This window comes from Rhinatrema bivittatum, chromosome 4 (assembly GCF_901001135.1).
Source record: "Rhinatrema bivittatum chromosome 4, aRhiBiv1.1, whole genome shotgun sequence".
In the NCBI taxonomy this organism is placed as follows: Eukaryota; Metazoa; Chordata; class Amphibia; order Gymnophiona; family Rhinatrematidae; genus Rhinatrema; species Rhinatrema bivittatum.
Genome location: NC_042618.1, coordinates 298,595,097 through 298,609,822, shown reverse-complemented (window position 1 = coordinate 298,609,822; position 14,726 = coordinate 298,595,097). Strand labels below are relative to the sequence as shown.

The window sequence follows — 14,726 nt, the reverse complement described above, 5'->3', positions numbered from 1 at the left end:
AGACGCCAGCCTCGTGGGGTGGGGCGCCGTCTGCGAGCAAAGCTCCACACAGGGGACGTGGTCTCCGGAGGAGGCAAGGTGGCCGATCAACCGTCTGGAGACCAGAGCAGTGCGCTTCGCGCTTCAACGTTTCCTCCCCCTGATTCGGAACAGGGAGGTACGGATTCTCTCGGACAACGCGACCACCGTGGCTTACATCAATCGTCAAGGAGGGACGAGGAGCGCTCAGGTTTCCGCCGAAACCACGCTCCTGATGGCTTGGGCGGAACTCCATCTGGTTTGGCTCGCGGCCTCTCACATCGCCGGCGTGGACAACATTCAGGCAGATTACCTGAGTCGACAGAGGTTGGACCCCGGCGAATGGTCTCTCTCCGACGAAGCGATGTCTCTCCTGCTTCGACGCTGGGGAACGCCCCGACTAGACTTGATGGCGACCGCTCTCAACGCCAAGGCTCCGCGCTTCTTCAGTCGCAGAAGAGAGCGGGGTGCAGAGGGGGTGGATGCTCTCGCGCTGCCGTGGCCGAAAGATCAGCTGCTCTATGTTTTTCCCCCCTGGCCCTTAGTGGGTAAGAAACTTCACAGAATAGAGAATCACAGCGGCCCCGTGATTCTCGTAGCTCCGGAGTGGCCGCGTCGTCCTTGGTTTGCAGACCTTCTTCACATGTCGGTGGACGGCCCAATACGTCTGAGTCATCTTCCCCGGCTCCTGCGACAGGGACCGGTATTTTTCGACCAGGCGGCACTCTTTTGTCTTGCGGCCTGGCTTTTGAACGGCGCCGCCTCCGCCGCAGAGGCTATCCAGAGGCGGTAATCTCCACGATGCTCAAGGCCCGCAAGCCTTCCACTTCCGTGGCCTTCGTTCGAGTGTGGAAGGTTTTTGAGTCTTGGTGTGACGACCATGGGGCCCGACCCAAGGAGGCGTCGGTACCCCTGATCCTTCAGTTTTTGCAAGACTGGCTGGATAAGGGCCTGGCATACAATTCCCTCCGGGTACAAGTAGCAGCCCTGAATGTTCTGGTACAGACAGCTGTCTCCCTGCCGCTCCAAGCGGATATCGCACGTTTCCTGAAGGGGGCCAAGCATTTACGACCGCCGGTCCGGGATCCTTGTCCGTCGTGGAGTCTCAACCTGGTTCTCCGAGCCCTGGCGGGCGCTCCCTTCGAGCCCCTGCAAGGGGCTTCGCTGAAGGACCTCACTATGAAGATGGTTTTTTCTGGTGGCGATCTGCTCTGCCCGCCGCATCTCGGAACTGCAGGCTCTCTCCTGCCGAGAACCTTACCTGCGCATTTCGGAAGCGGGGATCTCCCTGCGTACGGTACCATCCTTCCTTCTGAAAGTGGTTTCTTCCTTCCACGTGAATCAGACGGTGGAACTCCCGGCGTTCTCTCCGGAGGAGTCGAGGTCCCTTCGTCATTTGGACGTCAAGCGGGTGCTCCTTCACTATCTAGAGGTTACCAATGACTTCCGGGTTTCCGATCACCTGTTTGTGCTCTGGTCGGGACCTAAGAAGGGCTCCTCCGCGTCGAAGACGACCATCGCCCGTTGGATCAAGGATGCCATTTCGGCGTCTTATATTGGGGCCAGTCGGGATCCTCCTGGGGGCGTCAGGGCTCATTCTACACGCTCTCAGGCTGCGTCTTGGGCGGAGGCTCGTGCTGTCTCTCCACAGGAGATCTGCCGGGTGGCGACGTGGAAGTCACTGCATACCTTCGCTAGACATTATCGGCTACACCTGGCGCCTTCGACTCCCGGACACTTTGGCGATCAGGTTATCCGAGCAGGGCTCTCAGGGGCCCACCCGGTTTAGGGAAGCTTGGGTACATCCCACCGTCTGGACTGATCCTGGTACGTACAGGGAAAAGAAAATTATTCCTTACCTGCTAATTTTCGTTCCTGTAGTACCATGGATCAGTCCAGACTCCCGCCTCTCTGGAACTGGGATCTTCTGCTCGGATTTGTCTGTGTAGCTGTCTTATTCTATCTTTCTTTCTATAGGGGTTCGTACAGCTCCTCACAAGTTGACTGTTACGACCTGGTTCTGGGTCGTGCCTGTTCTTGTTCTTGGTGTTTATTTACGCCACGATGTTTGATCCAAATTGTTTTGTTTTCTTGCTCGTTTTGGGCTTTGTTATTCAGGATACTGAGCTCCAGCAGAGGGTGCACTGGTATATGAGGTGGCACTCTCGAGCTCTGTTCTGACTCCATCTGCTGGACGGGGGACATAACCCACCGTCTGGACTGATCCATGGTACTACAGGAACGAAAATTAGCAGGTAAGGAATAATTTTCTTTTACTGACCCAGTTGCTGCCGGTTCCCAGGATGGCACTGGTACCCAGTGGGGCACCAAGGCCTCCCCCTCCCAATACAGTGGTTGTTGCTGGTTCCTATGAGGAGGAAGCTCTGCCGATGTTGGCAGAGTTGCAGAAGCCTATAGTCCCTGTCCAGTTCTACCGGTGCCTGCACCTCTGGACGAAGGCTGAACACCTAGGGCCATATCCCCTGTGCGGGATAATCTGATGCAGTAGTCCTTAGAGGTCTCTGATGGTCTCCTGTCAGACTCTTCTCCTCCAGATGAGCAAAAGAAGTTCCCTCCTGAGAACTTGACTTGTGCAGGGTTTGTGAGGGTGATGGCAGAGGCCATCCCATTTCAACTTTTAACAGGAGGAGGATGCCAGGCACAAAAATGCTTGAGATTCTCCAGTTTGTGGAGCCTCCTAAGGAGATTGGGGCAGTCCGGGTGCACGAGATTCTTAGGGAGTTGCTGCTGAGGATATGGGAACACCCCCCTCAGTGCCTCCCATTAACAAGAAGGTGGATGGGGGTCTACCTTGTCCAGAAGACTGCTGGATTCGATGTGTCAGCTGCCTCACTAGTCTGTGGTTGAATCCACCCTCAAGAGGGCCGAGCGCTCTCGGACCCATTTCTCATTGCCCTGGGGGAAGGACCACAGAGCGATGGATGCTCTTGGGAGGAAGGTGTTCCAAGGCACTATGCTTATTACCCATATCACTGCCTACCAGCTCTACATGAGCCAGTACTCACAGGACATTTGGAAGCAGGTGCATGAGGTGGCCGAGCAGCTGCCTCAATAGCAGCAAGACATCCTCATGTTGCTGGTGCACAAGGGTCTGGAGTGTGGAAAAAACGAAGTCCATGCGACCTACAATCTTTTTGAAATGGCATCGAGAGTCTCTGCAGTGGGAATCGGCGCCCGCAGAATGGCATGGCTGAGGGCCTCTGTTCTCCGACCAGAGGTACAGGAATGATTCGCTGATGTGCTGTGTACTGGAGAGAATCTCTTCTGAGATAGGGTGAGGAATGCTGTGGCCCAACTTCGGGACCACCATGAGACCCTCCAAGAACTCTCCGCCAGTTCTGCAGACCCGTCCTCCTCATCCAGGAGGTTGTCAAGATTGGGGCCAAGGAAATATTTCCTTCTCCAGAGAAAGTACTTTCTCACAGGGCAAGCAGGATGGTAGTCCTCACATGTGGGTGACATCATCTGATGGAGCCAATCACAGAATACTTTTGACAAAGTTTCTAGAAATTTGACTGGCACCTACTGGGTATGCCCAGCATGGCACTAACCCTGCATCCAGCAGGGGTCTCCCTTCAGTCTCTTTCTTTCTGTGCAGCTTTAGCCATGTGGATTTTTGGCGCTCTTCACAGTTCCTGACTGTAATTTTTTCCTCAGGAAATTATTTTCAAAACTTGCAAACGTTTATACTCCTAGGGGTGTCCCTTCTGCGCCGTCGAATACAGAGTCGTCCGGTAAGTTTACCACTGTTTTTTGGTCGGTTCCCAGCTGGGAACTCTGTAGGCCTTGTCGGCACCGACCGTGACTGGCCTAAATTTTTCGACGGCCACGATGGTGACGGGTTTTCATCAATGCCCTGACTGTCCGAGAACTATGTCAATCATGGACCCGCATTTGGTCTGTTATGTCTCGGATCGTCAAACGATGTAGACATGTACCGACTGTGCCCAAATGACCCCGAAGGGCCATAAGGCACGGTTGGAAAAGATGGCATTATTATTCCATTGCAAGTCTCCACAGGCGCCATTGACTCAATTGCCGAAGCATCGACGTCGATCCGACGGCGTCTACGTTGTTGATGCCGGAGTTGGGAAAGGGGAGCACCGAGAGAAGCACCGACACAAGCATCGAAGACCGGTGCCTTCTGCTTCCTCTTTGTCGGTGGAGCCATTGTCTGAACCACCGATGAAAAAGACCCGGGCCGAGGAGCGTCCCGCTCCTTCGAAGCTGGATGCACCGAGGCGTTCCGCGCCTTCAGTGGAAGGGGCTACCGAGACTCCACCGGGACCGGTGGACCCTCCGGTACTGCCCATAGTGCCTCCCACTCCGGACCTGGGGCTCACCACCCCAGCGCTCTGAGAGGAATTGCACCGGATGGTGCAAGAGGCTGTGGTCCAGGCTATCCAAGGCCTCCCGCGACCACCGACGACAGTGCCTGTTCCTGTGCGGGAACAGACACTGATGCCTCCGGTGCTGCTGCCTCTCCTGGACAAGCTGGACCTGCTCATCAATGCCCTTCTGGGGGCACTGAGAAAATCACAGTTATCAATGATTCCATAGACACCCATCCCACTTTCATCGGGAGAAGATGACATGTCGATGATGGAACCTGTTCCGGGACCGTTGGGTCTTCCACCATCGAGACCACCGATTAAGTCCCCGATACAATCGGTGCCCGTGCATCCGGTACCGGTGCCAGATCTTGATTTTTCGATGCCGAGACCAGGTCCATCAATGCCGGCACCGATTCCACTCAAAGCTCACCTTTGGGCTGAAGAACACCTACTTGGACCACCAGGGGATGCAGGAGATCAACCCTATGATCCCTGGATGGATGATTCGACAGATTTCTAGGATTCAATAGAACTTCCATCAGAACCGTCTCCCCCATACAAAAGGCGCAAGTCTCCGCCAGAAGATTTTTCCTTTATTACTTTTATAAAGGAGATGGCAGAGACTATCCTGTTCCAACTACAGACGGAAGAGGATTCCAGGCATAAAATGCTGGAGATGTTGCAATTCCTGGATCCTCCAAAGGAAATCATGTCCATCCTGGTTCATGAAGTGCTGCAGGATCTGATGCAGTGCAACTGGGAGCATCCTGGGTCGGTTCCCCCAGTGAACCGTAAGACGGACGCTATTTACCTGGTCCAGCCTTCCCTAGGGTTTCAGAAGACGCAATTAGCTCATCAGTCGATGGTGGTGGAGTCCGCCCAAAAGATGGCCAAGCGTCCAAAGCCCCATTCCTCTGCGCCACCTGGAAAGGAGCAGAAATTTCTCGACGCTTTAGGCCGCAGGGTGTTTCACTGGGCCATGCTTATTTCGTGAATCGCGTCATATCAATTATATATTGCGCAGAACAACCGTAACCTGTTTAAACAGCTACAGGATTTCGGACAGTCTCTTCCAGAACAGCTTCAAGACCAGCTGAATTCCACACTAAAGAAGGGATTTGACGCGGGAAAACATGAAGTCCGCTCAGCATATGATGTCTTCGACACAGCATCCCGTTTGTCTGCGACGGGCATCAGCACCCGCCGTTGGGCTTGGCTGAAGTCGTCTGATTTCCATCCTGAAGTACAGGACCGTTTGGCTGACCTTCCCTGCACAGGGGATAACCTGTTTGGAGATAAAATCCAAGAGATGATTGCCCAGTTGAAGGACCATAGCAAAATGCTCTGACAGCTTTCGGTGGCCCAGGCAGATCTTTCCACTCCATCCAAATGACAATTCCGGAGTGATACTAAACGAACGTCTTATAGGACCCATAAATATTATCCACCGGCATCTTGGGCTCGCCCGGCCCGGGCCTTCCAGAAGTCTACACCGTGCCAGCCTCGAGCTCAGAAAGCTCAAGCGCCTTCCCAATCTGCTCCTGCAGCGGATTTTTACTTCAGACTTCAGAGCGAAGACCATCCTCCGCTACCCAATCTACCTGCAGGCAGCCGTCTATGCCACTTCTCCACCAAGTGGCTAAACATCACCACCAACCGCTGGGTGCAAGCAGTTGTTGATCAAGGCTACCATCTAAATTTCCTCTCCATCCCATCGGATACTCCACCTCTGCCACTTCCGACAACTATCACCAACTGCAACAGGAGGTATCCTCCCTGCTGCAAGCAAATGCCATAGAGCCGGTTCCTCTTGCCCAATGGGGACACGGATTCTACTCCCAATACTTTTTAATCCCAATGAGGGATCCGCCCGATATTAGACCTACGGGCCTTAAACAAGCATCTTCGAAAAGAGAAGTTTCAGATGGTAACCTTGGGCTCTTTGCTTCCACTTCTTCAACAAGGGGATTGGCTTTGTTCTCTAGACTTAAAAGACACGTACATGCACATTGCAATTACCCTGTCTCAAAGGAAATACCTCCGCTTCCTTGTCAGAAACCAACATTTCCAGTACAAGGTCCTTCAAGTCGGCCTAGCGTCAGCCCCTCGAGTTTTCACGAAGTGCCTGGCAGTAGTAGCTGCATACTTAAGAAGACTGGGCACTCATGTCTATCCTTATCTGGACGACTGGTTGCTGAGAGCTCAGTCATCGGAAGGAGTTCTTCACTCCCTCCATCTTACAGTGCAGCTACTTCTCTCACTGGGATTTCTAATCAATTACCAGAAATCTCACCTGATTCCATCTCAGTTCCTCTCCTTTATCGGAGCGGATCTTGACGCGATCCAAGCAAGAGCTTTTCTTCCCAAGGACTGAGCTCACACACTGGTGTCGTTAGCACGGAACATAAGATCTCGTCAAACCATGACGACTCGTCAGCTACTGGTCTTGCTGGGGCATATGGCATCCTCCATCCATGTTACCCCTATGGCTCGTCTAGCCATGCAAGTAACTCAGTGGACGTTAAAGTCCCAGTGGTCACAAGCACATCATTCAATATCCAATATTGTCCACATCACCAGGCGGCTTCATCTCTCACTGGCATGGTGGATCCTGGAGTCCCATCTAATTCAAGGTCTACCCTTTCAAACACCAGAACCTCAAATAGTATTGACGACCGATGCTTCCACTCTAGGGTGGGGAGCACATGTCAACCACCTACAAGCTCAGGGAACCTGGTCGGTAGAGGAGTCGCAACATCAAATAAATTATCTGGAACTCCGAGCGATCAGATATGCGCTCTCTGCGTTTCGAGATTGTTTGTCCAACAAAACAATCCTGATCCAGACCGACAACCAGGTAACAATGTGGTACATCAACAAACAGGGAGGAACCGGATCCTACCTCCTTTGTCAGGAGGTAGCACAGATTTGGGCTTTTGCTCTGTCTCAGGCCTTGCTTCTCAGAGCAACCTACCTGGCAGGTGTGGACAATGTTCTAGCGGACAATCTCAGTCAGGAGTTCCAGCCCCATGAGTGGTCCCTCAACCCTGTAGTTGCGGACAGAATATTTCAGAAGTGGGGCACCCAACCATCTCTGCAGAATCGCAAGGTGGACAACTTCTACTCTCTCCATCGAAGTCTCAATGTTCCACCTCGAGACGCCTTTGCCCTCTCCTGGAGGGAAGGTCTCCTTTATGCATACCCACCACTTCCTCTCATTAGCAATACTCTCGTGAAGCTACGCATGGACAAGGGTCTAATGATTCTTATAGCCCCCTACTGGCCATGTCAAGCTTGGTTTCCTATCCTTCGGGATCTCTCTCTGTGTCCACAGATTCCTCTGGGCTCGGACCCGTCCCTCATATCTCAGAGGAACAGCCAATTGTGCCACCCCAACCTTCAGGCTTGTCACTGACAGCTTGGATGTTGAAAGGTTGATCCTACAGCCTCTCAGTCTTTCGGGATCTGTATCTCAGGTCCTGGTGGCTTCACGAAAGCCTTCTTCTAGAAGGTCTTATCATTCAAAATGGAAAATATTTTCCTTGTGGTGTACTTCAAAGGAGTTAGATCCTTTTACTTGCCCCACAAATCAGTTTTTAGACTACCTTTGGCATCTCTCGGAGTCGGGTTTACAAACCTTTGCCATCAGAGTGCATGTCAGTGCTGTTGCCGCATTCCATAGAGGTACAGGGGATGTTTCTATCTCGACACAGCCCTTGGTAGTGCGCTTTATGAAAGGCTTGCTTCACCTGAAGCCTCCTCTCCTTAATGTGGTTTTAGCTCTGCTCATGAAACCTCCGTTTGAGCCTCTGCATTCTTGCGAGCTGAAACATATCACTTGGAAGGTCCTTTTCCTTCTAGCATTAACATCTGCTCGCAGGATCAGTGAGCTACAGGCGCTGGTTACATACCCCCCTTAAACGAAATTTCTTCATGATCGGGTGGTCCTTCGCACTCATCCTAAATTTCTACCAAAAGCAGTATCTGAATTTCATTTAAATCAATCCATAGTGCTGCCTACTTTCTTTCCGAAGCCCCACTCACTTCCTGCTGAGCGGGCCCACCATTCCTTGGACTGTAAACGTGTGCTTGCCTTTTATTTAGAATGCACTGCAGGACACAGGAAATCCACCCAGCTTTTTGTGTCCTTTGACAAGTTTAAGCTGGGAATCCCTGTTGGAAAGCAGACCCTGTCCTCCTGGTTAGCAGACTCCTTCTGCTATCAGCAGGCAGGCCTTTCACTTCAGGAACGAGTTAAAGCGCACTCCATTAGGGCAATGGCAACGACGGTTGCACACCTTCGTTCTGTACCTCTTGTTGATATCTGTAAGGCTGCAACCTGGAGTTCTCTTCATACCTTTGCAGCACACTATTACATAGACAAAGCTGGTACACAAGATTCTATCTTTGGCCAGTCTGTTCTGCGCAATCTATTCTTAGAATAATCTCCAACTTCCTTCTACACCCGCTGGGATAGTCAGGCTGCCCGTATACCAAAGAATCACCCCTGTTATTGTGCCTGTTGCACGTCTTTGGATGTTTTCGGTACATGCGCGGGCATCCTCAACTTGTTATTCACCCACATGTGAGGACTACCATCCTGCTTGTCCTGTGAGAAAGCAGAGTTGGTTACCTGTAACAGGTGTTCTCACAGGACAGCAGGCTGTTAGTCCTCACGAAACCCACCTGCCACCCTGCGGAGTTGGGTACGCTTGCGATTTATTATTTTATTTTTTGCACGCTCTTTTTACTATACATAACACTGAAGGGAGACCCCTGCTGGATGCAGAGTTAGTGCCATTCTGGGCATGCCCAGTAGGTGCCAGTCAAAGTTCTAGAAACTTTGTCAAAAGTATTCCGTGATTGGCTCCATCAGATGATGTCATCCACATGTGAGGACTAACATCCTGCTGTCCTGTGAGAACACCTGTTACAGGTAAGCAACTCTGCTATCCTCCGCCTCCTCGCTCCCATTTACACCATTAGGATTCCCACGGCCATCCTAGGCAGCAGAGAGCCCCCAAACCCCAGACAGTTCTGTGGATCGGGTTTTGACTGGGCTGAAGGAAGATTAAGCCAGTTGCTTATATGCGGGACAATGGACCCTCCAGTCGTGGACAGGCTGTGGTTCTTTGCGAACCAGTGACCCATTGTAACCTCGCACCAGTGGGTCTTGTACATCGTCCACCAAGGATACCAATTGAATCTATCGGGTGTCCCACTAAAATGCCCAAGGTGCCCATATTGGGGTGCGGTAGCACATCAGGAGGTACTACAAGTGGAGCTCTCCTCCCTCTTAATGGCCAGAGTGGTCAAGCCTGTTCCACCAGGGCAGAGAGGGTGGGGATTCTACTTCTTGATTCTGAAGGGAAGGGAAGACTTCATGTCATCCTAGATCTAAGGGCTTTGAACAAGTTTCTAAAAAGAGGAAAGTTCAAGATGGTTTCCCTGGGCATTTTGATCCCCCTTTTGCAAAAAGGGGACTATCTATTCTCCCTTGACCGAAAGGATGCATACACTCATATCGAGATCTTTCCCGGTCACAGGAAGTATCTCTAATTTGTGTTGGGAAAACAGCACTACCAGTACCAGGTGTTGCCGTTTGGGCTCATGTCCGCTCCATGGGTCGTCATGAAATGCCTGGCCATGTTCTTGGTACACTTCCACAGACTGAGAGTGCATGTTTTCCCATATCTGGTCAATTGGCTAGCTAAGAGCACGTCTCAGGCAGGGGCCATCAGGTTCATGTGCATGACCATTGGGGTGTTGGAGTCACTAGGATTCGTTCTCAACTACTTAAATTCACATCTCATCCTGTCACCTCAATTGCACTTTATAGGAGCCCTACTAGACAAGGCTCAGGCCAAGATCTTTCTGCCTTGCCAGAGGGCTCTCGCCTTGGTGACCATTGCGGCAGAGATTCAGCAGAACCAGCAGGTGTCAACCTGGCACATGTTGAGGCTATTGGGCCATATGGCTGCAACCGTCCATGTTATTTATTTTTTTATTTATTTATAACTTTTTTTATACCGAAGTTCAGGTAACAGAATTACTTATCACTCCGGTTTACATTATAACAAGTATAACAAGGAGGGAGAAATTTCTTATTGATGAGTAAAAACATGAGCATAGGTTCTGGACGTCAACAGTATGAAAACAGTCTATGGGAGCTGTGGAAGACTAAGTAAGTTAAGGGAATGTTACTCCCTTGGCACATTTATACATGCGCAGAGCCCAATAGACCCTGAGGTCACAGCGCTGCCAGGCCACTCAGAACCTCCAGGAATGCATCCAAGTTGCCCTATCTCTCTGGGACTAATTGTCCTGGTAGCAGGTGCTTTCCAATCTTGTTTTGGAGTCTCCCCACTCAAATTGTCCTAACCACGGAAGCATCTACCCTGGGGTGGGGAGGTCATGAAAATGGGCTTGGTACCCAGGGTCTTTGGTCCGCTCAGGACATTCTTGTCAAATCAGCTTCCTGGAGCTTCAGGCAATCAGGTATGCACTATGGGCTTTCAGAAATCGGCTGATCGTGGCCCTGTTCCATGGGATGGTGCTCAAACCCATGTACCTGGCTGGGACGGAGAACATGGTAGCAGACAGGCTGAGTTGAGCCTTCAGATCCCATGAATGGTCCCTGAACCAGGGGGTAGCAAATTGGATATTCTGCCTCTGGGGGAACCTGGACATAGATCTGTTTGTGTCCCCGTGCAACAAGAAGGTGCCTCAGTTCTGCTTCCTGCACAGGACAGACAGCAAAACAGCATCAGACACTATCACCCGTTATTGGGGAATGGGTCTTCTGTATGCGTATCCTCCGATTCCCTTAGTGGCGAAGACTCTCTTGAAGCTTTGCGAGGACAAAGGGACTATGATTCTCATAGCCCCTCGTTGGCTGAGACAGGTCTTGTTTCCACTCCTTCGGAAGTTGTCCATCCAGAGACTGATCAGTCTGGAGACTTTCCCAGATCCAGCACGCAAGACTAAGGCAGGCTGCAGCATCCCAAACTCCAGGCCTTGTCGCTCGCTGCCTGGATGTTGAGAGGTTAATCTTGCAACCGCTTGATCTTTCAGAGAATACTTGTCTCGGGTCCTGGTGGCTTCTAGAAAGCCTTCCACTAGAAAATCCTATAGACTGAAGTGGAGGAGGTTTTCCCTGTGGTGTGAGCAGATGGCCCTAGATCCATTCTCCTGCTCCACACAAAAACTGCTTGATTATCTTCTACATCTATCGAAAGCTAGCTTAAAAACCAACTCCATTAGAGTTCATCTTAGTGCAATTGGCATATACCACCGGGGTGTAGATGGTGTGTCCATCTCTGTACAGCCTATAGTTATATGCTTCATGCAGTGCTTGCTTCAATTGAAGCCTCCCCAAAGCCTCCCGCTGTGTCTTGGGATCTCAAAGTGGTGTTAGCTCAGCTGATGAAAGCTCCTTTTGAGCTGCTGTGTTCCTGACCTGGAAGGTAATATTTTTGGTGGCAGTCACTTCAGCACGCAAATCAGCAACCTTCAGGCCTTAGTATAAGTTGAATAAGTCACTAAGTTTTATCATAACAGGGTGGTCTTGCCTATGCACCCTAAGTTCTTGCCTAAGGTAGTGATGATTTTCCATCTTAATCAGTCTGTCGTCCTTCCAATATTTTTTCCCAGGCCCCATTTGCACCAAGGTGAACGAGTCCAGCACAGTTTGGCTTGCAAGTCGATAGAAGTCCACAGAAGGTCTACCCAACCTTTTGTTTCTTTTGATGAGAATAGGTTGAGCGTTGCTGTTGCCAAGCAGACACTATCCAATTGGCTAGCAGATTGCATCTCCTTCTGTTATGCCTAGGCAGGACTGCATCTTGGGGGTCATGTCAAGGCTCATTCTGTCAGAGCCATGGCAGCACTGGTGGCCCACTTTCGAGCAGTTCCCAAGGAGGAGATTTGCATGACTGCGATGTGGAGTTTTCTCATACATTCATATCTCATTACTTTCTGGATAGGGATGGCTGACACGGCAGTAGGTTTGGCCAGTCTGTCCTTCGGAACCTGTACGAGGTGTAGAACACAATTCTCCCAACCTAGAGCCCATTGTTTGGATTCAGGCTGTGTCCCCCTCTTTTACCAACAGCACCAGTGTTATTTTACCTGTTGGCACCTTATTAGGTGTCTTTTGGTCCCCTTTTTTGTTGGGGGAGCAGCCTGAAGCTAGGAATTCACCCATGTGTGAGGGCTACTATCCTGCTGGTCTTCGGAGAAAGCAGAGTTGCTTCAGGTGTTCTCAGAGGGCAGTAGGATGTTAGTCCTCACGAAATGCAACCGCCACCCTGCGGGCGCGTTTTTTGTTTTAATCATAATTCTATGTTACAAGACGGAAGAGGGACCCCACATGGACGCGTGGTTTAGGGAATGCAGGGCATGCTTAGTGTTCCTAGTCCTCGAAACTTTGACATACGTTTTCTGCATTAGGACTCCATCTGATAATGTCACCCATGTGTGAGGACTAACATCCTGTATTCTTCCATCATGGGCAGAGGAGCATATTGAGATCTCTAACTCACCCATAGATTTATAGTAGAATGATGAGTCGCAAAAAAAAAAAAAGTGCGGGGGGTGATGATAGGCAGCTGGCAGCATTGTGGCAGAGTGGCCGCACCGCACACTTATCACCCACATAGTGCCATGGGAAAAGGTGGTGTTATTTCCCACTGTGCTGTCGGCGATAATGTGGAAAACATATTCGCTGGCAGCACTGCTGGCCATAATCCCGCCCAAAACTCACCCACACTCCTCCCCTTCCCCTAATTAACATGGCATCACCGCAATAATGGCCTATTGCAGGATAAAGAATGACGCTGTTAATTTGTACCCAGCATCCCTCTCCTATGTGTAACCACAAAGTTTCTTAATAATCTAATTAGCTACCAATACCAATGTGGCTGTTTCTTGAGTATCCAATCTTCTAGCCTGCCAGACAAACCTTAGTGCCTGTGTTTCTATTAGGACTTCTAACATGTCGTATTACTCATTTGCCATTTTTTCTGGCAAACCAAATTGTTCGAGTTGGGTACTTTAAACACATCACTGGGCCATGCTTCCCCTGGATTACCTACTCTGAATCAAGTATAGGCAGCACTTCCAAAGTTATTCTATTCTTTAAGCTGCATTTCGGTAGATCTCTTGAGCCCTGACAATAGCCATGTTTGGAAATGGAACAAATGAGATCACATTCGCATTTGACTGGTCTGTATTGATCATGATGTCACATGATTTAGAAGAAGATACCAAATGATATCTAAACCTGTAGTCTGAGTGTGATCTCATGTATGGCACTTTTCTTGCAGTAGCTGCTCCCATGGCTAAAGGGGACAGCAGCTTTAAAGACTCTCATAACCAACAATTTAGAGGCAACATTTGCTGTTGATGCAAGGTGTTCATTACTGCCTGAAATGTTGCACATACAGCATGCATACTTTGTTCTCTGAAAATGCCTGAATAATCTTGTTCTTTGGAAAATTAAATTTCTAGTGGCCAATTGTTTTTCTGTTTTGTGGATTGAATCATAAGTCTTTGTTCTTTTTCTTTCCAGAAATTGATGAAAAGAACACATGCTAAGCACCACACTTTGGAAGCAATGGAAACTTATTACCAAAGGTACCAAAGTATGACATAGTAACATTTAGGCCAATATTCAGTGTGCTGTTTGGCTAAGTTCAGACTTATAGGGACAAATGGTGTGATTTTTCTGACTAGCCCTGAGAAATCTGGTTAATGTGTTATCTGGCTAAAATGTTCATCATCTAGCTTGGGGCAGGGTGTGGGTGTTCCGGGACAGAACTGGATATCTGGCTAAGTTAGAATAAATACCCATTTTCAGCATTATCCAGCTAACATAGCCAGATAACTTTAGTGCTGCTAAATAACAATACTAAAGTTAGACAAACCTATCCAGCTAAGTCTAAGATAGCTTGGTGTATTCAGAGGTGATGGTGTATCGCTGAATATCCTGACAACTTTGCTAGCCGGACAGCGGCTGAAAATGGGATTCCATTATGTGTGATGGCAGATGAAGATCAATTGCTGCCAAACTTTTGTAATAAACTAAACAGCTACCGAAAAATACTAGCCCATTCAGATAAGATGTATTTTGGATTTTCAGAAGGCGTTTGAAAAGTCCCCCATGAGAGGCTTCTAAGAAAATTAAAGAGTCATCGGATAGGAGGCAATGGCCTTTTGTAGATTGCAAACTAGTTAAAAGACAGGAAACATGGAGTGGGATTAAATGGTCAGTTTTCTTGGTGGAGAGAAGTGAACAGTGGATTGCCTCAGGGATCTGTATTTGGACTGGTGCTTAATATATTTTAAAATAAT

General features: G+C 49.8%; 1 protein-coding gene across 3 annotated transcripts in view; it reads left to right on the top strand.

Annotated features, from left to right (window-relative positions):
- Window positions 1–14,726, top strand: part of C4H15orf41 (chromosome 4 C15orf41 homolog) — a 1,060,100-nt gene that overhangs the window by 147,124 nt on the left and 898,250 nt on the right. For all 3 annotated transcript variants that reach the window (XM_029600207.1, XM_029600206.1, XM_029600209.1), the window contains one exon: window positions 13,945–14,009. In XM_029600207.1, the coding sequence (XP_029456067.1) occupies window positions 13,945–14,009 (65 nt within the window). The remainder of the gene's footprint in view (window positions 1–13,944; window positions 14,010–14,726) is intronic.